General features: G+C 41.4%; 2 protein-coding genes across 2 annotated transcripts; both read right to left on the bottom strand.

The window, feature by feature from the left end:
* Positions 1 to 397: 397 nt before the first annotated feature.
* On the bottom strand, positions 398 to 2,221 carry LOC137898629 (single-strand selective monofunctional uracil DNA glycosylase-like). Its single transcript, XM_068742672.1, has 2 exons — positions 2,128 to 2,221; positions 398 to 1,326 (listed from the first exon to the last, which is right to left on the bottom strand). The coding sequence occupies exons 1-2, from the start codon at positions 2,161 to 2,163 to the stop codon at positions 787 to 789; spliced, it is 576 nt and encodes a 191-aa protein (XP_068598773.1). The 5' UTR covers positions 2,164 to 2,221; the 3' UTR covers positions 398 to 786.
* Positions 2,222 to 3,317: 1,096 nt separating this feature from the next.
* Positions 3,318 to 23,140, bottom strand: LOC137898404 (zinc finger protein 740-like). The gene is made up of 7 exons (XM_068742439.1): positions 23,038 to 23,140; positions 21,459 to 21,621; positions 21,114 to 21,296; positions 20,661 to 20,799; positions 19,959 to 20,066; positions 6,340 to 6,458; positions 3,318 to 6,180 (listed from the first exon to the last, which is right to left on the bottom strand). The coding sequence occupies exons 2-7, from the start codon at positions 21,501 to 21,503 to the stop codon at positions 6,007 to 6,009; spliced, it is 768 nt and encodes a 255-aa protein (XP_068598540.1). The 5' UTR covers positions 21,504 to 21,621; positions 23,038 to 23,140; the 3' UTR covers positions 3,318 to 6,006.

Here is a 23,140-nt window from a genome sequence, read left to right as displayed (position 1 = left end):
TTCAGTGCAGACAAATATTTAGAGAGAATTGTATCCTGGAACTCTGTAAGAACTCTTCTTTATTTTTCATGACGCTTTAAACCATTTTCAAGCCTCAGCAGACATTTAGAGATTTCACAGAATAAAAAAACAGGTGATGCTAAATTCTAAAAAACAAAAAAATCTATTTCTGATCACTCACTCCTGCAGTTCACCTGGGGGGCGCTAAAGGCCTGAATGAAAGGAGCTCGAGGGCAAGAGGTCAGTTTTACCTACTAAAAAATATTTTAGTTTAGTTTATGCAGCTATAATGTTGATAATATATCAGAAGTGAAAGGAGCACATACCAACGCTGAATGAACAGTTTCAAAATCAATCTAGAAATCAAAATCATTATGAAATCTTTATTTTTACCGTATATGAAACAGTCCATCTTTCAAATACAGAAAAGTGTGAGTATATATATATATAGTATATATATATATATAAACAGCTGTTTATGTCAGTGAATTCTGTAAAGTGACAGTAAAGTGGGGCCTTGTTGTTTTTCTTAGGTCCTCCCCTGTAAACATGTAAGAATATCTAGTATTTAGTGATAAAAATCATTTAGTGTCATAAATATGTACCAATACAGATATGCCCCCCCCCCAATGGTCATTGGTACATTAGGGCAGGGTTCAATGCCTGTTATGCCTTAATGAATCAAATAATTCAAATGGAACTTCCTGGGATATTTAGTGGAAACGTTCCCCTGCAGATCTAGAACACTCAACAAAACTTACAGTCGCCGTGACAACACAACGTGGCTCATCCTGATCCGTCGCTCAGCAGGGACACGACACCGAGCTCTGAGAGTTTCGCTCGAGCGATTTCCGCCCAGCCCTTATTGGCTCGAGGGTTCCTCGGCGAAGGATGCATGATGCCTTCGACCCGTACGCCGCCGACGCCGTCGGCAGCCAGGGCCCGCCTGGCCCGTTGCTCTGCAACCCTTCCCACCCCGATCACCATGGATACGCCCAGAGCCCTCACCACCTGGCAAAGTGCGACGTCGCACAGTTTCAGGAGGGCGTCCCGCTCGGCTGCAAGCAACTCGGGCGGCGTTAGATTCTTCCCGCTCGCGCCCATGAACATGAGCGGACACAGATTGTGCACAAAGCAGTGTTTGAAAAACTGCGCTGGTTCGCCACACAGGCTCCTGAAGAAGCCCCAGAAGCGAGCGCCGCTCACTTCGCTCTGAGCGCACGCCAGTCCTGCGATCCGCCGCTTCGGATGCTCATCGGGAGGCCGGCTGATCGCTCCGGAGATCCGCAGCCAGTCGACGACGGACTTAACTTCACCAAAGGGAACCTGTCCGAAGGAAAAGCAGCTCGTTTCAGGTTCGAACGTGTCAAAGGCAGAACACGGAGGTTCTAGTGATCTAAACAAGAATGAGTTGGGAATAGAACACAAACTGGGTGAGTGTGAGCTCTGAGGGCCCGGCCCCGCGGAGGTGCTGATCTGGGAGCCCAGAGAATGTGAGCTCTCTTAGGGGCCCGGCCCGGAGGAGGTGCTGATCTGGGAGCCCAGAGAATGTGAGCTCTCTTAGGGGCCCGGCCCGGAGGAGGTGCTGATCTGGGAGCCCAGAGAATGTGAGCTCTCTTAGGGGCCCGGCCCGGAGGAGGTGCTGATCTGGGAGCCCAGAGAATGTGAGTTCTCTTAGGGGCCCGGCCCCGCGGAGGTGCTGATCTGGGAGCCCAGAGAATGTGAGCTCTCTTAGGGCCCGGCCCGTGGAGGTCCTGATCTGGGGGCCCAGAGAATGTGAGCTCTCTTAGGGGCCCGGCCCCGAGGTGCTGATCTGGGGGACCAGAGAATGTGAGCTCTCTTAGGGGCCCGGCCCGTGGAGGTCCTGATCTGGGAACCCAGAGAATGTGAGCTCTCTTAGGGCCCGGCCCCGAGGAGGTGCTGATCTGGGGGCCCAGAGAATGTGAGCTCTCTTAGGGGCCCGGCCCGTGAAGGTGCTGATCTGGGAGCCCAGAGAATGTGAGCTCTTTTAGGGGCCTGGCCCGTGGAGGTGCTGATCTGGGAGCCCAGAGAAGCAACATCTGGATGCAGCTTTGAATTCAAACCGATAATGTGATGAAGCACGTAACTCAAAACGACTCTTCTCACCCCCGTCTGCGCCATCCCGTAAGGCCCTGGATTCATGCCTAAAAACAGGACCGCTTGACCCCCTCGGCAATACTTGTCCACGTAGCAGCGGTGCGCGTCCCACGCGTACTCCAGCGGGTTGTACACGTAGCGCACGGGCCCGCTGAAGGTCAGCCGCCGGAGGTGCGTGTTCAGCTCCAGCTCAACCTGCAGAAATCTGGCGGAGGGGGCGACATTACCCCCCCGTGGGGTCACCAGCTTGCGTCCCTCCGGATCCGCAGCATCTCCCGACGCTTTCTCGTCCTCCATTTTAATTTTTACCGCATTAAACGAGAGCCGATCCGTTCCATTTAAGGTCGCATTAAAGTTAAATTATAACAGCGTTTGAATGTTGGATATAAATGCGATAAACACAGAGTTCTTCCGCGTTCTTCTTCTTCTACGTCTTACTGCAGTGAAACGTCACCGGCCGATTTGTCGACTGCGACCCCTACCGGCAGACTGGCATCATTACTAGTGCGTTCTTCTACGTCTCCCTGCAGTGAAACGTCACCGGACGATTTGTCGATTGCGACCCCTACCGGCAGACTGGCGTCATTACAGTCCGTGCAGCAGGAAAATTCATCTTCGTGATTCATATTTAACATTCACAGCATGTTTATATTTTCTATCCTTGTGAAGTACTTCCTAACAAAGTTTTTGAAAAGTTATTTAAAAATAATTGGTTATAGTAGTGTTGTCAGTATGTAAATGTTTACTTTGAGATGCTAATACTTTCAGCTGAGTATCATTTCTGATTGATAATTCAGTGCAGCTTTGATGTTTGGTCACAATTCCAGTTCTGGTTTGGTTCAACATTTTCTCCAGCAATTTTGTGATTCCAAGACACTCTGGATGATTTCTTCCCTCACCCTCAGACAGTTTAAATCAGCCACTGACCCAAATTAAACAAGACGAAACATGTAAGGTCCGAGATAATGCCTATGTGCTGGTTGTAATCCATCTTTAACTAAGAAGAAATTCAGTTCATGTCTGGGGGATGTAGTAAACTGCAAAACGCACTTTAAATTGATTATTCCTTTTTTTTTTGCTGTTGTAACAAAACAAATGCTTTCATGTTGGAAATGAATGGCTGTAAAATCTTGAATAAATCTTTACCACAACAGAGTCTGAAATGAGTCAACACAACTCGTGAGTGTACAAAAGTCCTTTACAAATGATTTTATTTCAGCATAATAGTAAGAAGCCTCTCCTCAGATTTTCATATACTTGAAACTAATTGGATCACAAGGGTACATATTAGTTAGCCCGTTTTACAATAATCATTGTAACATGTTTTAGGAAGTTATCCTTATGCACTCATTTTCCTACACAAAATAATTAATATCAAGATCCTATTTTAACTGAGGACCATAACTCTGCATGCAAGACTAATAAAGAAAACAACTAATCTGTGATAGCTACAGTTGCTGTTGTTCATCTAATACCATTATCAATATAATTTACTACAAATACCAGGGACTTAGTATAAAAAAAACATTTTCTTGTGTTACTTCTGCCTCTAATGTCAAAATTACTGAACATTCTGGGCTCAACTGTACTGATCCAAATGGTTCTGTCCACGTTCCGTGGCGAGTTGAGGAGAAGTCGGCTTAGTCTAAACCCTAAAATCTAGCACAGTCTGAAGGAAAAAATATCCATCTTTTTTTTTTTTTTAGCTTTTCCTTTCACTCCAGTGTTTACAATTTTATCAGAATTAAAAAAAAGTCCTTGAAACAATCATCAAAATGTGATGAAAAATTCTCAGACAAATAAATCCTCGGATCCGCCTGAAAAATGAAACCAGTCTTATAAACAAATGATCTGAGACTCAAGGGTACTATTGCATTTTAACGACGAGATTGAGAATACTAAAAACAAAGGGCCAGGTAACAACAAGCGACCTCAACTATCTACTCTATTGCCCTTTAGCCATTTCCCTCTGTGCTCCTGCCAGCAGTAACCCCCCACCCCCCCACTCCACAGTTCTGGAATAACGTTTCCATTTCCCAAACTGGGCGCCATTGCTGAAACTGGATCCTACTTGAATTCACCAAACCCGCACCGACCACACTTGAACCGTACTACAACTTTGCCTTGATAAACGGAAAATAAAAAAATACGTTTGTTAAAATACACAAGTCAGCAACCGCCTACTCATTTATATCAAACACAAACTTCTCGTGATGAATTTAAAACCAGTTAATGCCCTCCGTGATCGGATTCAGTTCAGTCTAGAACTTATTCTGGAGTCCTCTTCCCCACTCTGTGCTCAAACGAGACTTTCACGTTTCAGCACAGACGCCTGCTCTGCGCCGACTGACCGTCCAAGACGTTCACACAGTACGATCAAGAAGTTCAACAGAGGTGAAAGAAATCCTTTGTTACAATATCATTTAGTACTACAAGGAGGCTAAACCCAATGACGTGACAGACATCCATTATAACACATCAACCACATAACATCTGGCTAAAAAGGCAACGGTTAGCGTGTAGTAGAGTTAAGCAAGTGTTGATTCAGTTACGGCCTGCAACAGAAGGGGCTACAGACCGCGTTCCGGTGTCGTCACTAACAACGATCCAGAAGATGCGTTATCACCTAAAGACGGTCGGTGTCACCGAAGCCGTGAGCTGGAATGACAGCTTTGGGAAGGGGGAGGGGGAGGGGGGGCGTGAGGATGAAAGGCTGTCGTCTTGGTAAACACAGGTAGTCGTCGAATTACGACTGTTCGACCGCGCCGGTTACGACATATCGGAACGCGAGCGCACAGAGTTCACCGGAATCGAGGGCATCCTGCGGTTTCACCCACGATGTCTACCAAGAGGAAATTGTCTCCATCTACTCTACAGCATATTATATTCACGGTAATTGGGACATGGGCCAACTTGCGACCAAATCAAACGCGGCCGTAAGCCGTCGACGACCTGTACGTCTGAAAAAGGCAAATTAAAACAAAACACTAAGGCCACGAGATTCTGTAGAACCCCACTAATCTCACAGTGTGAGCATCTGTACAAACATAATGGGACATCAAGTGGCCAACCTGCACTCGTCTGGACCAGGAAGTATGGAGCGAGAGGGAGGACTCGCTTCTGGAGACCACGAGGTGCAGGCAGGTCGCCCACGCACCAGTTATGAGCGTTTTGATACGAATAAGTTTCAAAACATTCACAAAAGCTTTGTATGCGAATTTCACTGAAACTGCAGCAACAGGTAGGACTTGAACCAATTTGTAATCGTCACATGGTTTGCGACTACTTTTATGCATAAAAAAAGTAATTTTCAATTATTTACATAAAAATAATGATCGAAACTCCACCCATGCTGACAAAGTCACGGAAATGCTGCTGCTCTGATCGTGTTGGAACGCCACGTTTACGCCGGATGCAAGAGCAACTTAAATCTGGTCTGGGAGCCAAAAACGGGCCACATAACGCAAAGTTAGGTGCACAAATGTTTTCGTCATCACTTCATCATAACTGAAAACAGGTCATGATTAAACAACACCCTCTCTGCCCCTCCCACGTACCGCCAAATGCAGATTTATCTGAACAACAATAAAAACTTATTTCCGCCTCCCACAAAGATCAAATACGATTTAGTACAAAACAGGACCGCTGTTCATCACAGGGGAGCCTTGTCTGTTTAACAAAAACAAAAAGAGAGAGAGAAAAATAAGCACAGTAAAAGTCGACCCCAAAAAAAAAAAAATACAAATGTCCCTCTGTCGTTAGGAATCCCAAGACTGGAGCTGTAATACGCACGTGCTAGAGCGTGGCTTCACTCAGCACAAAGCCGTGAAGAAGAAACCCTGTGGTTTGTCCTGCCTCCGGTGTTGTGGATGCAGGGAAGGTGGAATGTCAGACTGCCAGCCGGCCTGGAGGGGGGTGCAGCGGACTCCATGTCTGGGGTGCGGGTGGTGCTTCTTGGGGATACGCGCGGGGCTCGCAGCACGGCTGGTTTTCCACTTTGGCGACGCCGCGACCCTGGCACAACCGCCGATGCCGCAACAGCCGGTCTGTCCGAGAAAAGTTCTTAAAACACAGTTTGAACAATGTTAATGGTGACATTTTAAAACATCAGTAAGGGCGAGATAAGATAGTCAAACCTGGCCGAGTGACCACCGCTATCAGACGATTAGTATTATTATGCTTCCTGTATAAGATGGCCGAATACGTTCGCTTCGCACGTACCTGCTGGCACCGTTCACACTGGTACGGCTTCTCCCCACTGTGGACACGCTTGTGTCTCTCCAGGTGGTAGCGCTGGATAAACCTCATATCACACATGTCACAAGCAAATGGCTTCTCTCCTACAAGAGCACACAAATACACAGTCAATGCATCAGTTTTAGCGTCGCCTAGCAACAGCGTGTGCAGCTTCTCATATGCTAATGCTGACCTAGAAGCTACAGTTCCAACACTTACACAAAGTTGTAAAAACAACATGCCCTCAGTAAATTTCAAGTAGTTCCAACATCTGAAGTAATATTCTAAGAGGCCTCGTCATCAACTCATTATGTGTAGATCGGAGTGGAATTGTATTTTTGTGGGCCGGATCTACGTTCAAATAGTTGTCCCCTAAAAGCGGGGCGAGTGTTTTGAAGCTGGTTCAACATCCCATCAAATGACTTGACAATCCAAACTCGAGTTTGTCGTGACCCCGCTTGGCCTCTCTCGGTAATAAGGGTACGGTGAAGGAACGCATACCCGTGTGGGTGAGGCTGTGTCTCTCCAGGTGGTTACGCTGAATAAACCTCATGTCACACATGGAGCAAGCATACGGCTTCAGCCCTACGCACACAGAGCAACACATTAGCCCCGCCGCCCACAGGCACAGGGAAATACACGGTCCGGGCTCAGGATGGCGCTAAGACCGGAGCACCGGCACAGAGGACGGCTCAACATTTCTACATGTGCATCATTCATTGTCTTCCTGGTGTGAAATGTTCAGACATGCGGTTAATCTGTGGCTAGTTATGTCAGGTTTTAACATACTGTGGAGATAAACGTGTGTTTGCAAAGAAAACATTCCGTCGTGAGCATTGTGTGAGAGAATGGCGAGCTACTGCTGATCGGGCGATTCATGGAACACCTGGTGTGAATTTTGCCATTAAGCTCCTTGTTAGAGAACAGCAAGTTGTGCAGAAACTACGGAAACATTGAACTGTTGGACACGTGCATTCGAAAAGTTTAGCGAAGGCTACTTCAAGTTCACCTGTAAAGGTCGTAGGGCATTTTAGATTTATCCTGATATTTCACCTAAAAGCCGAATATCCCTGACGTTTTGTGAGTAGTATATCTTAAGGCAAAATCCATGTTCATGCATATTAATAAAGAGCAGGTGCACGGACCCATACCCGTGTGGGTGAGGCTGTGTCTCGCCAGGTGGTAACGCTGAACAAACCTCATGTCACACATGGTGCAAGCAAAAGGTTTCACACCTAAACGCAGAGCATCCAGAAATTATTTTCATGACTTTTAATCTGCTAATTAGCAACGCACTAGTAATTAGTAACTAAAATCCAGAATTGATGGGCTGTTTAACCACTTTGCATTTGCTTTGTGGAGATTTAGTTTCTCTGTCCAAATCAACTATGTCAAATTTCAGATCCACAACTAAACACATCACATGAGCTGATGATGTCACAATGCTGCAATGACCTACATTTAACGACTTGCTTTAATTGGGCATTAGCATGCATAATGCAGGTTAGACCTGATCAAGAGAAGTTGTATTTAAGGACAGTACTGGTCTCAGTGATGGGTACGGTGGGCGGACGCATACCCAAGTGAGAGAGGTTGTGTCTCGCCAGGTGGTAGCGCTGAAAAAACCTCTTGTCACACATGGTGCAAGCATAAGGTTTCACACCTAAACGCAGAGCAGCAATATTACTTTACCCGTGCTTCCACTCCTTACAAATAAAAGCCTTTATCTACTCAGCCATTAGTTTTTAAGCACAGAACCATTCATACACAGACAAATAATATTAAATGCTGCCTTCTTGTATATTACCCACAATGAAAACTACTAAAATGGCCATTTTAGCTGAATCACAACTCAAATGATGAGGGAGTATTAATTCTCAAGTTATAATTTTGGCCATTGGACACTACGCTAAAATTAATTATTAACAGCCAGTTGAATTAAATATGAATTTAAATCATGCTAATAATCAACCAATATACATTTAAAGTAAGTCACTAGTGAATAATCCTATTAAAGAGGCAACAGCATTTTCTGGAAAGCCATTTGTAAGCCCTGCAGTAACCAAAAATGAAATAAAAGCACAGGATGGAGCCAGATGTCTCAGTGTTGCTGGTTTTTATTTATTATTGAAGGAGCTCTATGTTCTAGGTACAAATTATTATTATTCTAACGTTTACTCATTGTACAGGTTCCAAAAATAGCAAGTTATTTCATCATAAGTACAGTATGCTGCATTTATTCGCATTATAAATACTATGTACTGGCAGGTGCACTGCCGCATACCCGTATGAGTGAGGCTGTGTCTCGCCAGGTGGTAACGCTGAACAAACCTCATGTCACACATGGTGCAAGCAAAAGGTTTCACACCTAAACGCAGAGCATCATGGTATTATTTCAGACTGTGCTCACAATGTTTCAATGTTCATTCAAATCAAAGAATTGATGGGTTGTTTGCCATTTCCTTTTTTCAATTTCATTATTATAAAGCAAATTCGTGATTTTTAAAGGTTTCTCCTCCAAATTCAATGAATAATGCATCAAACTTTTCAAATCCACAACTTAACACATGACATGAGCTGATGATGCTGCAGTCCTGTATTCCTTCACACACTAACATTTGGTTTTTAACGTTGCATTTGCACACACGATGAAGCATAGGTTTGATCAAAACATTTTCTACGTATCCCTTTGGGAGAGCACTGATGATTACATCAGATGGCAGGCTCTGTATCTGACTATGTAATTACAGTCTGGTCTCAGTGATGGGCACGGTGGGCGGACGCATACCCAAATGAGTGAGGTTGTGTCTCGCCAGGTGGTAGCGCTGAAAAAACCTCTTGTCACACATGGTGCAAGCATAAGGTTTCACACCTAAATGCAAAGTAGCAATATTATAATACTTTGCCTCACTTTCTATATTATAGTTTAGAGGAATTAATATCTACACTATTGGTTATTAACCACACAATCGCCAATTCATGCAATAGAAAAAACTAGTCCCGAATACTTTTCTTTATGTTTTTATCATTTCATAGCATTGTTGCTACCAACAATCATTAAACAAACAAAAAAAACATTACTGCTTATCCTGCGACGATCTGACGGAATTAAATGTGCACACTGATTACTCCAAGTGAATGTCATGGGCGTGGTGCACGGACCCATACCGGTATGAGTGAGGCTGTGTCTCGCCAGGTGGTAACGCTGAAAAAACCTCATGTCACACATGGTGCAAGCAAAAGGTTTCACACCTAAACGCAGAGCATCCAGAGTTATTTGTGTCTCTGCCACCAATGGAAGACAGGTAATCTGTACTCCTGTGTCATTACTTAAGAGTACTGCTATGGACTAAATTGATAATGGTGGTTAATAACCAATGCCAAACCCTAAAAGTACTTACATGGACACAAGTATATAGATGGTATGGTATATAATATCTCGTGTCACACCTAGAATCCACTTACACAACACATGGTGGTGTCATCTGATTTGAAATTACATTTGAATAATTTGTGTACAAACACAGATGTTGAAGAGTAGACAGATATTTCAGCAACCTAATCTTGAGACTTTAATAAGATTGGCTGACGCATACCCAAATGAGTGAGGCTGTGTCTGGCCAGGTGGTAGCGCTGAAAAAACCTCTTGTCACACATGGTGCAAGCGTACGGCTTCACCCCTACGCACACAAAGTACCAACTTTAGCATAAAACACTCAACTGCCAAAAATCATCGACATTAAACTTTACTCGTTGTTTAGTAAAGTTTGGTTGCACTAATCAGCGCTTTAGTTCCAGCAGGCTTCAACATACCAAAACATCCAAATGACCAGACTTAGAATTGATTTGAACCAAAGCCTCAGTGGGCAATTTCAACCAACACATGTTTTTCCACACGATGCCAATGAGTACTTATGTTCATATAATTTCACCAAACTGTCTCCAGATTAGTGCAATGGATTTGGGACCATAAATACTTGCATATTTTTTTTTTTTTAACGCCGATTGCAGAGGATAGAAAATTTTAGGCAGTTGGTAAACAACCTTATAAAACATATTAAACCTGCAGTGCGGAACTTTTGTCTCCCCCTTGTGGCATTACACAAATCTACTGCACAGTAGCGGGTAACTTGACTGCCTTTCCATGTTCCTGCCAGAGAAGCCACCATTTTTCCCTCAGTCTGGTTGGTAGATTTAAAAACGACAACAATTCAATATACTTTTGAAATCCAGAGGGTAGACCGGGTGGCGACAGGCGTGATCAGCATTGTGTACGCTTGTTGGGCAAAGGTGCGAATGTAACTGCAACAGTCACAGTAAAAGCAAAGTCCCGCACTGCAGCTTTATAATTGAACATTAATTTGCTGTACAAAAAAGGATTTATAGTAATAGAAGCCACTCAGAAAATCTATCACACAGATCCTAGCTCATGATTTAGCAAAAAATAAACTAGGAACTTGCGTTTCTCTACAAATAAAGCGGCTGCACAGTTAAAGCAGACTGTAAACAGTAATGAAGATCTTTCAGAAAATCTATTTCAAAATAGTAAAAGCAAAGCAAGTAACTCATTCATTGCAGAGGAAATGACACAATGACTGAGCTGTGAGCAGTCAGCTCGACATTTGCATGTTGTACCGTAATTCTCGACAGGTAAACCCGTGTTTACACCTCAGACTGCATTTCATTCCTCTCGTCTGAACTATACTGCATGTGGTTACTTGTCTTTCTCCCCTCCTCTCTTAGCCACTTCCTGAACTGTACCAATGTCCTTGGACTTTATTCTTTTTTTGTGGCTCACACTTCTCTCGTCTACACGGCATGCTCTATTCTTTCCCCGTCCGTTGCCTCCTCTTCATCTATTTCCACTCACTACTACTTTGTTCCAAGTAAGACTGGCCAGAGAGAAGTCCACGCAATCTGGTTATTGAGGTCTGCATTAGGGATGGCTTTTGATCTTTGACTAATCGCATAGTTATTAAATAGAAAAAAATAGTATTTAGAATTGATTTGTATACACAACAATGGTCTTGTAATAAAAAATGTTTTTCCTGGATTTTAACTTATACTTTGTAATAACAGAGGCAGTAACACACCTACAGGTTTGTATGCAATTGCGTTTAACAAAAGGACGATGCATTACAGCCAGGTGCTGGTAAAATGGGTAGAAACATACTGCAGCCATCAAAAAGGCCAAAAACTCAAGTAAATCTATTCTAGATCTACACCAAGCATACACACTATTCTATCTATTCATAACAGAGCACCAAGAAGAAAAAAATCCAATCGCCATTCAACAATCAATGGCTAGTTCTGCCGGCAGACAAAGAATAAGGTCCGACGCTCCGACCAACGGCCGCCATCTCAAAGATGGAAGCCGGACAACCAGGAGGTTTTCGCTCCTGTCGTGTTTGTTGAACGTGTCAAACAATGCAGAGAGACTACTGAATAGTATTTCTGCATTTTGTATCACTGCACATTTCTGAATATAATATAAATCCTGTTGTTTTGCTGAATCCAGTCACATCAGAGACAAACTCCCTATTTCATCAGTTTAACTAAAAGAACAACTTTTGAAATAGCTAATTAATTATCTGCTACCAAGGGTGTGGTTTTGCAAAGTTTCATTTCATGTCATTTCATATGCAAAGTATGGGCAAAATTATTTAACAAGTGTTTTGAGGTTTTTTGCTTATATATGAAGCACTAGCATCTATTAATATATTGACAGAAAGCAATACAAACTCGAGTTTGAAACAGCCATTTAAACAATATGCAGCGCATGCATGAGAAAAATCAGGGACAGCAAGGTCAAGGTTCAAAGAAGGAAACATACCAGTATGAGTGAGGCTGTGGCGCTCCAGCTGGTAACGTTGAATAAACCTCATGTCACACATGGTGCAAGCATACGGCTTCACACCTAAAAAGAACACAACAATGTTACATGTATTTATGTTGCTGAAGTTCATAAACACAAATAGTCATAAAATGTAAAGACTAAAGTAATGCTTTTACGTTGTTTACGAGAACCAAAAATCTATTTGAGACAGTACAGAAGACCTGCAGATGTTCCGAGTTAAGATGCATCACCAACAAAGCAGAAAACTAGTTCCTGCACTGCACTGTAGATGATCTTCAATAATATTCAGGCATCTTGCAAACAGTAATATCATGGAATTATAATCTAAACATTTTTTCAGGCCCAATATTCTTTTATTGGTCCAGAAAATCTGGAGAAATGTCACCTTTTGATGTTTGCATTTAAAATACTTTAGTGTAATGTGCCTTTTCTCTAATATGACTTCATTTACTGCGTTTCATTACCTTGTACATGTGTAATGACAATAAACCTACCGCTAACCTTATCTACTATGTAAAACAGTGTTCAATTATCAGCATGCAATAGTACCATTATCATATTGACACAAAACTGACAGAGTCACTTTTTCAGTGGACAGTTTTCCAACAAAGCCTATAAATTTGATTTAACATTTTAGAAGGGGGAATTCATGTACTAACAATGACTTAGTTCTGGCATCGCAGATGCCACATGAAAAAAAACAAATCCACATGTATGTTGCTAATATGAAGCTTTCATAATTAATAGGGAACAATTAATTCAAGCATACCAGTATGAGTGAGGCTGTGTCTTGCCAAATGGTAACGCTGGAAGAACCTCATGTCACACATGGAGCAAGCGTATGGCTTCACCCCTAAACGCACACAGTACCACACTTTTAAAAAACGTTTTCATGAACTATGTACACAAGATACGTCATTTCAAAATGTAATGTCGTTACAAGACCTCTAGTATTTTAACTGCTTCTATACAAACAAGGGATACAATTGGTCATAACAACCATATAAGGACTTACAAAATACAGATACACAAGAAAAAAAAATATTCCTGCATTAATTATTTTTATCTTTGATTAAAAAGAAAAATTGATTTGTATATCAGAAATTCCAATTTGGCTTTCTGTCAAAATATGCACATGGCATACTATGTACAAAATTTTACAACCCCTGAATGCTTCAAGTTAGAGGGATAAATAGAAGTTATACCCGTATGGGTGAGAGTGTGTCTTGCCAGGTGGTATCTCTGGAAAAATCTCATGTCACACATGGAGCAAGCATATGGCTTCACCCCTGCACACACAGAGTAAAATGTTTTGGGATAGGAAGAACACAACAAACTGAACAGGGACACACTCATTTATGCATCCAGACATGTCAATTTCAGTGGCACTGAATCGACTCAACACTAAAATCTTTTTTTGACAATCCCTATTCTGTCTGCATGTGTGAAAAGTGGACCTAAATGAAGTTCGCCAAACATTAAGCAAAATTAATCACAAATGTCTATTTTATTCTGCACCCCCGCGCCGCTGGATACAACAAGACAGGGTTTAAAAAACTGACGGGCAATTCTCCAGCTAACAACAATATTTAAAATTGCTTCACAATCATAAATATTGCAAAAACATGAAACTCAATCTATAACCACGGTACACATAAACTTCAGTAACCTGGGTATTTGGGCTCTAATGTACCAAAGAAGTTTGAACCCATACCCGTGTGAGTGAGGCTGTGTCTTGCCAAGTGGTAGCGTTGAAAAAACCTCATGTCACACATGGAGCAAGCGTATGGCTTCACCCCTACGCACACAGAAAATATATAAACATAAAGCCAGAAGCAGAAAAGCATCAGGTCATAACCATCAACCCCCCCCTTATATTGGGTCTTTTGTTTTAACATATTATACCACCCTGAGAAAACACTTTCTTTGCTCTAAATGGTTTTGTGTTGCAACCCTAAGTGGGTCAAAAGTTGTGATTGTTCAGGTGGCCATATTGTGCAGTCAAGTATTTATGTCACGAGCTAAAAGTGAGGTACTTCACCATCCTAATACATGTCTGGATACATCTTCACGCTTCTAAATAGAACATTTTGAGCCGTTTGTCATTTTGGATGCTAAAAATGTTTACACTGCTACTGCAGAGCTAAGGTATGTCTAAAACATTACTACCAAATGAGCTAGCATTAGCATACGCGTACCAGTATGAGTGAGGCTGTGTCTGGCCAGATGGTAACGTTGGAAGAACCTCATGTCACACATGGAGCAAGCGTACGGCTTCACCCCTACATACACAAAGTATCAGCACATTAGCTCGGATTTTCCTTCATAACACAAACCAATATTTTAGCTAGCTAGTACCGTCCTCAAGTATAAAAGGAAAGCATCGTTTACAAGCATTAAATGAGTAGAACCCTCCAGAAACAACAATCCAATGAAGGTTTTGATTCGAATTGCTAAAAAAATATATATTTTGTTATGGGGAGCATCTGGAATACATCATGAAACAAAAGCAGCAAAAATATTTAAGCCAAGCATGATCAAAACCGACACGACAGCAGCGAGATGGCAAAAAAAAAAACATCTACAACACTGGCCTGCTGATGATATTTTTCTGTTAAAATCAAGTACTTCAGGGCATGTTCTGTACTCTGAACTGAACTGTTCTGAAACCAAAAACATTTCTAACATTTTAAAGCGAGTGACAAATTTCTACCCCATTTGAACAATTCATCTTCTGTGGTTGCCCAGTGTCATGGGAGCCCGATGGAATTGTACTAGCACAGAGAAATTATCTTGCTCGTTCATCGGGTACTTCTTGCTTCTATCCATGCCACCTATCAAATACTAAAATTGATGGCTTTTGTAGTTCTATGCGTTTTGTTTTATCTCAAGCTTCTTTGGTAAAAAAAAGTATTGATCTCAATGAGACTGACAGATTAAATAACAGTTTGAACTTGAATCGGGTACGGTAAAGGGACGCATACCCGTATGAGTGAGGCTGTGTCTGGCCAGATGGTAACGTTGGAAGAACCTCATGTCACACATGGAGCAAGCGTACGGCTTCACCCCTACATACACAAAGTATCAGCACATTAGCTCGGATTTTCCTTCATAACACAAACCAATATTTTAGCTAGCTAGTACCGTCCTAAAGCATTAAAGGAAAGCATCATTTACAAGCATTAAATGACTAGGACCTTGGAGACATAACACAATCCAATCAAGCTTCATGCACAGGGGTGATCGGTCTTGATTCTAATTGCTAAAAAAAATTTATTCTGTTATGGGGAGCATCCGGAATACATCATGAAACAAAAGCAGCAAAAATATTTAAGCCAAGCATGATCAAAACAGACACGACAGCAGCGAGATGGCAAAAAAACCATCTACAACACCGGCCTGCTGAAGCAGAAACAGCAGCACGCTGCACCGTCCGCTACGACATGGTTCAGCAAGATGTTTTGACATTATGGTGAGCATACTTGTTGCGACTTACTGCAAGCTTCAATAGTATGTCATCAAACACATCTGTTCAGTTTAAGATGGCGTGAAAGTGTGTATTGCTGAAGCGCTATAAGTGTGAAATTAAATTAAATGAGCTGTGCAGCAATTAATATGCAAAAGTGCGTGGACATCAAAGGACTATTCCCATAATATACCATGGCCCGTGCATCTGAAAATTCAGTGCGGCTGGATTGGCCGAATCCAATCAAAATATTGTATCTCAGTTAACATATGACCAGATATGTAAAGTACATACAACTGGTGTACACTATGTTTACGACATATATGCAATGTCTTACACATGATCTGCATATCATGGTTCCTAAAGAAACCTTAATTTATGGGATAATATAGTCCCCACCCACATCGAGTTGAAAGCCTCATTTTGATCATACAGGCTGGTTTAATGGTTAAAATAGCTGGCCACCATGTCAATGACAAAAACACACCGAGTAGGTAATGTTTCATTCAAAATGATAAATATATATATGTATATACTTTGTGCTTCATACAAATTGGTAAAGACTATTTTCTTAAGCCAAAGGCGTACAGGTGAGGTTCTGATGAGGTTGACAATGTTACAGCAAATGACAATTTCAGCCAAATGATAAAGGCAACCTTTATCTCTTTAGCTTTGATAGCTTATGAAGCACCTTTTGACGATGCCCCAAATTAAATGGGAGCCTGAAAAACCTGCGTCAAACTGCAATGGTACAAAAGGGATGCTACACTTTGAGGGGTCCAAAAAGAAGCTTCTGTAAATCATGTCTGGTGGTCCCTTACATCTCTGCATTTACCTTGATTGTTTCACTGCGCATGCTAAATATGGGGTCCTCAAATATATGATGATATTTTTCTGTTAAAATCAAGTACTTCAGGGTATGTTTTGTACTCTGAACTGAACTGTTCTGAACCCAAAAACATTTTCTAACATTTTAAAGCGAATGACAAATTTCTACCCCATTTTAACTACCGGTATTCATTTCCTGTGGTTGCCCAGTGTCATAGGAGCCCGATGGAATTGTATTAGCAAAGAGAAATTATCTTGCTCGTTCATCGGGTACTTCTTGCTTTTATCCAGGCCACCTACGGTACGGTAAAGGGACGCATACCAGTATGAGTGAGGCTGTGTCTGGCCAGATGGTAACGTTGGAAGAACCTCATGTCACACATGGAGCAAGCGTACGGCTTCACCCCTACATACACAGAGTATCAGCACATTAGCTCGGATTTTCCTTCATAACACAAACCAATATTTTAGCTAGCTAGTACCGTCCTAAAGCATTAAAGGAAAGCAGCATTTACAAGCATTAAATGACTAGGACCTTGGAGACATAACACAATCCAATCAAGCTTCATGCATAGGGGTGATTGGTCTTGATTCTAATTGCTAAAAAAATTATTCTGTTATGGGGAGCATCCGGAATACATCATGAAACAAAAGCTGCAAAAATATTTAAGCCAAGCATGATCAAAACCGACACGACAGCAGCGAGATAGCAAAAAAAAAACATCTACAACACCGGCCTGCTGATGATATTTTTCTGTTAAAATCAAGTACTTCAGGGTATGTTTTGTACTCTGAACTGAACTGTTCTGAACCCCCAAAAAATATTTCTAACATTTTAAAGCGAATGACACATTTCGACCTCATTTTAACTACCGGTATTCATTTCCTGTGGTTGCCCAGTGACATGGGAACCCGATGGAATTGTATTAGCAAAGAGAAATTATCTTGCTCGTTCATCGGGTACTTCTTGCTTTTATCCAGGCCACCTACCAAATACAAAAATTGATGGCCGACTCAAAAGAGGAATAATCCTTTCATAGCATGCTCAATGCTGTAGTACGGGGCTGTTTAACATTATGTTTAAGAAAAAGGGTGTTCTGGACATTCATGTTTGCTTGTCGTTTCTTTTGTAGTTCTACGCGTTTTGTTTTATCTCAAGCTTCTTTGGTAAAAAAAGTATTGATGTCAATGAGACTGACAGATTAAATAACAGTTTGAACTTGAATCGGGTACGGTAAAGGGACGCATACCCGTATGAATGAGCCTGTGTCTCTCCAGGTGGTAACGCTGAAAAAACCTCATGTCACATATGGAACAAGCGTATGGCTTCACCCCTACACACACAAAGCATAAAAGCATTAGCTACTCATCTATCAAATAAGTGGAAAGGTGGAGGGATTATAATTACGTAAGTAACAAAAATAAAACACACAGAAAAGAATAGCTGCGATGCTGCCACCATGAGCTACTGCTTACTCAAGCCACTGGGACATTGGAATCAAATAATGTACACATACAGTAAACTATGCCAACTGAACTGGGCCCCTTTGGTCAATGCAAGTTCAGAATTGTTCATTTATTTTGATCAATGCAGGGGCAGTATTTACTGGATTGGAAAAAGAATGACGTTGGATATTAACTTACCCATAGCAAACTTCTTTGACAATGAAAAACAGGATTGTATAAAATGGTTCAATCAAATTATTGATTTAGAAATGCTTTTCAAAAAAAGTAATACATTTTCATTGCAATTAAAATTAAATTAATAACAGTCCTTTGATGTCCATGCATTTTCAGTGAAACTATAACAATTAAGATACAAAATTATAAATAATATAGATGAATGTGCAGGTTTCTTCTGCTTGTCGGTTACCAAATGCAGTTTAAGCACTGGGGTCAAAATGTTTGTGTCCACTTTTAAGTCCACTATCAAAAAGTCTTGTTTCAGAAACTGCTCTCATTTAGCAATATAAATGATAGAATTTTCTAAATAGCTTCCTATTTCATGAATAGCTTTCTTAATGTTTATTCAAATCCATATTTATTTATTAAAGAAAAGTACTAAAAAGGTCAGCAAGTCACATAAATCAAGCACAAGTATTCTTGTAATACTTAAGTATTATTGCTGTCTTTCAGTAGGGAATAAAAAAAACATAAAAAAATAACATGGCTGTTCATGGTCAGCTGGACACCAATACGGTGGTGCCAATGGTTCTGTTCATTCCAAGACAATTTCTCAGCACAAATCTGCTTCCAAACAGATAGTTCTAAAGATTCTACTCACTGATTTTCTTCAAACAATCTAGACAAAGGCTTCAGAATAAAGTACCCAATGTTCTTCATCGGGAGTGCTTGGTTGAGGAGTGTGGGTGGAAACATGTGGGCTGTTGAGCTGGTAGACAGCCAGTTGCAACACAGCACTACTCGATTGTGCAGAGTGGTACTGCTGATGTGTTTACAGAACATGCAGTATTATTAGCCCGTGGGTGGTTGCACCATGTGAAGAGTGCATCAAACATGCATCTCCCATGGCTCCTGTCTTATTTCAACGACTGCTAATTAAAATAATAAAATTACTCAAAATGATTCCCCAAAAACAGATATGGACCAAAACCATCAGAATGGAACACAAAAACAAGTTATTTCCGTAATTATCAGTTGAATTTAGAGAGAAGGTTTATGGTAGTCAGAGAGGTTCTAAGGTACTAAAGATCAATCCCACCTAACATTCTGGAAAAAAGAACAAAGTCTCAAAACCTCTGAGAACTTCCACAAACATGCATCCAAGTGTTCTTCCGTGTAGAAAAACGGAACACTATGATTAGTGTAAATAATGAACATCTAAAAAGGAAAGACACCATTTTATTAACGTTAAAACAATAGTTTTTAATAGTGGACTCAGGATCACACTGAATCATTATCACCTGTAAATTTTACCTGATGTTGAGGAATCAATATTTACGAGACAAAAACTGTGCTTTATATTTTGGGGTGAACAGATTTTGGGGATGGCTTTGTTGGAAATTACTGTCCACAGACTAAATGAACCCTGAGCACCTGTCCATTGCTTCAAGAAACAGACTACAAGTGTAGTCAGGTTTGTGTAATATGGGTACGGTTAAAGGACGCATACCCGTGTGAATGAGGCTGTGTCTCTCCAGGTGGTAACGCTGAATAAACCTCATGTCACATACGGCACAAGCATACGGCTTCTCCCCTAAACCGAAGAGCACCAGTTTTAGTTAAACTCCCCACAGATACCACCATTTAGCTGTGAGGAAATGACTATTACCAGAAAACAAGGTTTTAAAGCAAGCCATTGCAAAACCTCACAGTTGGATAGTCCGAGAATAAGATTCAGTCCAACTCAAGCTTTCAGGTAAAACAAATTATTTTTAAATCAAAATCCGTCGGCTTAACTGAAACCAGAGTTGTTGTAAGCGTGAAACATACCTGTGTGAATGAGGATATGTCTCTTCAGGTGGTATCCACTCCTAAATGCTCCATAACAGTGATCACAAATAAAGTTTTTCTGCACTTTGGATGATGGACCATTCTCATCTCCTGTGCCCTAATAAGAACAGTATAGAATAACAGTTCAACATTTGACTCAAATGCCAGTTCAGCAGTCCACTAACTCTATAAACTATGATAAAGTGCATTTAATCACTGAAGCAATGTCAGACATACAAACCCAGAAATGCAATTGCATTTTTTTGCACTAATTTTGTGGTGCCTTTCTTGCATATACATGAAGCTTTCTTTTTCTCCATGTGTGATTCTATTACATAAATTAATATTCAAACTGAAAAATAGCCCACAGTCCCTTCCGATGGCCTAATGCCCTCATGTTACTGCTCCCCCGTTGCACACACAAATGGAGTTATTGTGCTCGGCTTTACCCTGCTCCCCCTCCCCCTTCTTCCTCTACAGAGATCCTCCACCCCCTCCACATCTTCTCTAAACTCCTCGCCCCACCCCCCACACAAACAGAAAGTACACAAACCAAAGCTCCAAGTCAGGCACACTTGTATAAACTTAAATGCATTTACAAAAATGTGTGGTAGCAGCTGTTTTTTTTTTTTTTTTAATAGAGGAAAATTAAAACAAACAGCCCATTCCCAATTTAGCAACTACAGCCACTGACCTTCCCACCCCTTCCCTCTTGTTCTCTCACTTTACAGGGCGTTACGGATTTCCTGTTCTTTTTTTTCTGCTGCATTTCCTCATTGGCCCTCATCTCCTTCTCATCCAGCAGGCGTGCGGCTTGGAATTCACCGTCCTTCCGGATTAGCTAGAGTCAGACATAAAGACAATTATTCTCAGATTCCACAGCTGAAAACATGTGCATAACCTGCGAGTCATTATGTCAGTGCTATCTCAATTTGTGCTAGCCATTAGCAAATGTAATCTAAACTCACATTTCAATTGGTAAGTTTAAGAACATCAAAGACAAGAGTTAGGGTTGCCTTAGAAATAAATCATCATGAGTACACAGAGAACAAAAAACCCACATCAAGAAAAACAATTAAATGTCAAAGCATCAGTGGGTTTACAACATTGACACTAATAAAAGCAGTGCATGTTATATCCCAAGTGGGTCCTCACCAGGGGTGGACAGCTCATTCCAGACGGGAGGATCATGTGGCTCTGGGGACCACGGTCAGGTCCCTCTCGCTGTGGTGGGCCATGGCCAAGAGGAGCCATCATTTTCTTAGGTGGAGCCGCCATGGTGCTGGCCTGCATCAGGGCCATACTGGAGAGGACAGCTTCACAGCCAAGCAGCCCTGCCTGCACAGAAAAATCAAGAATAACACAACTACAATTAACTCAAAATTGTCTGAATCTCTTACCACAGAAACTCTATTTTCTAAACTACTCAACGACAACATCCCGAGCGACATGATTTTAAGTAAAGTTATCTGTAACCACTTTGGCGTTGGCAAAACAAACCCATTTCATGTGGTCGCGGACTGAGCTGCTGGGCAGATGTGACATTGCTGTGGTGTATATGAGCGCAGGGACAGGGGTGGGGACAAGGTCATCCAGAGATCCGTCAGTCAGGATGGTCGGGCTGGTGGGACGCCACACCCACCTCACTCATCTAGCATCAAAACTGAGGAAGAGGAGGATTTACATGAAACAGATGAACACACACCACCACCCCCCGTTCTTATCGCTGCGTCACCACACAACAAATACCGCTATACATTTATATTACTGAGCTAAACAAATAATCACCGTAACAGATTTGGAGACATACAGAACAAACATGCTCTCTTGTCCAGTAATCAGAAGAAGAAACAATTGACAACCATTGCCAAGTTATCTTAAATTGGAGATTTTACATGAGGGTTCAACAACAGGTAATGTGGTTTTTTCAGGGTGTATAATATTAAAAAACGAATGATCCCATTACCACCTTTCTTTTCATACTAGCATTTCTATGAGGTGAAGAAAACATGCAGAAATATTTAGTGGAGAAACAATCTGAAGGCCAAATCTACACAGCAATACCAAAAAAACAACACAATGAATTGGGACTTTTAGAATAGAATAAACTAGAAATAGAATAGAAAGCCTTTATTGTCATGGCATAGTAGCTACACAATGAGATTAGGAGAATGATTTTCGAGACATCTCAAAATATTAAAGAAAACCACAAAAGTGTTTTAACCTCACAATGCGTTAAACATTTTCTAAAACATCGACTTCGACATACGTTATAACACAACAAAGAATTGCTAAACAGTAATTGTGTTTCTATTTTATATCCAATATAAAAGCGTCACGTCCACTTAAACACCTTAGCAAGTGAAATCGAGACAAGAGGATTCATTAGCCTGATTTCATTCACGCTTATATTGGTTGGGATTGGCATATCAGTTTGAATTTGATTGTGGTTTGTATGTATGGATCTGTGTGCACCAACCCAACTCTGGTGGCGTCACACTGAATAGTATGCTTCAAAATTAACATTGTTTTTAAGAAAACACAAATTTACTCGAAATCTGTCCCTTTATCTCGTGGACCGCTAATCTAGGTTTTTTTTTTTTCTTTCTTCAAAATGTGGCACAAATTCATAGTTAGGCTCGTCTTCCATTATTCATCATTGAAAGAGACGAAACATTACTTTAATACGACGGCGCTTTCGCCATTAGTCTTGGTTAGCTGTAGCTGGCAAACGTCGGGCTAACGCGTCGTTATCGTTGGAAAACACCAATCAAAATACTTTATAATCTCTTAGTTGTGTGAATCGCCGTTATCTCCGCGGGAAAATTACCGTGAACATACCAAAACGGTGCTCCGGCAATAAATATGTAATTACCGTGTGGAGCGAGTTGGCCTACCAACTACCAGCCGACATAAGGTTGTGTTAGCTGGTGTTGAACACGCCAGCTAACATAAGCTAGCCCTAAGCTAGCCGCTAGCTGCTTGATGGCGCCCTCGCCCACTAAAATAATAGCAACGAAACATTTTATAAATCAATATGGCTGTCTATTCGATACCGTGGCGTTATTTGAGTATCTACCTTGCAGGACGAGCCCATTAACCTTTTCACCGTGACGAAAAATTCAAAACACGAAGCTCAACTCGTTCAAGAGAAAATTTAGCGATAAACACATTCGTGATGG

Source organism: Brachionichthys hirsutus, chromosome 8 (assembly GCF_040956055.1).
Source record: "Brachionichthys hirsutus isolate HB-005 chromosome 8, CSIRO-AGI_Bhir_v1, whole genome shotgun sequence".
Classification (NCBI taxonomy): domain Eukaryota; kingdom Metazoa; phylum Chordata; class Actinopteri; order Lophiiformes; family Brachionichthyidae; genus Brachionichthys; species Brachionichthys hirsutus.
This window is presented reverse-complemented; position numbering and strand designations above follow the sequence as displayed.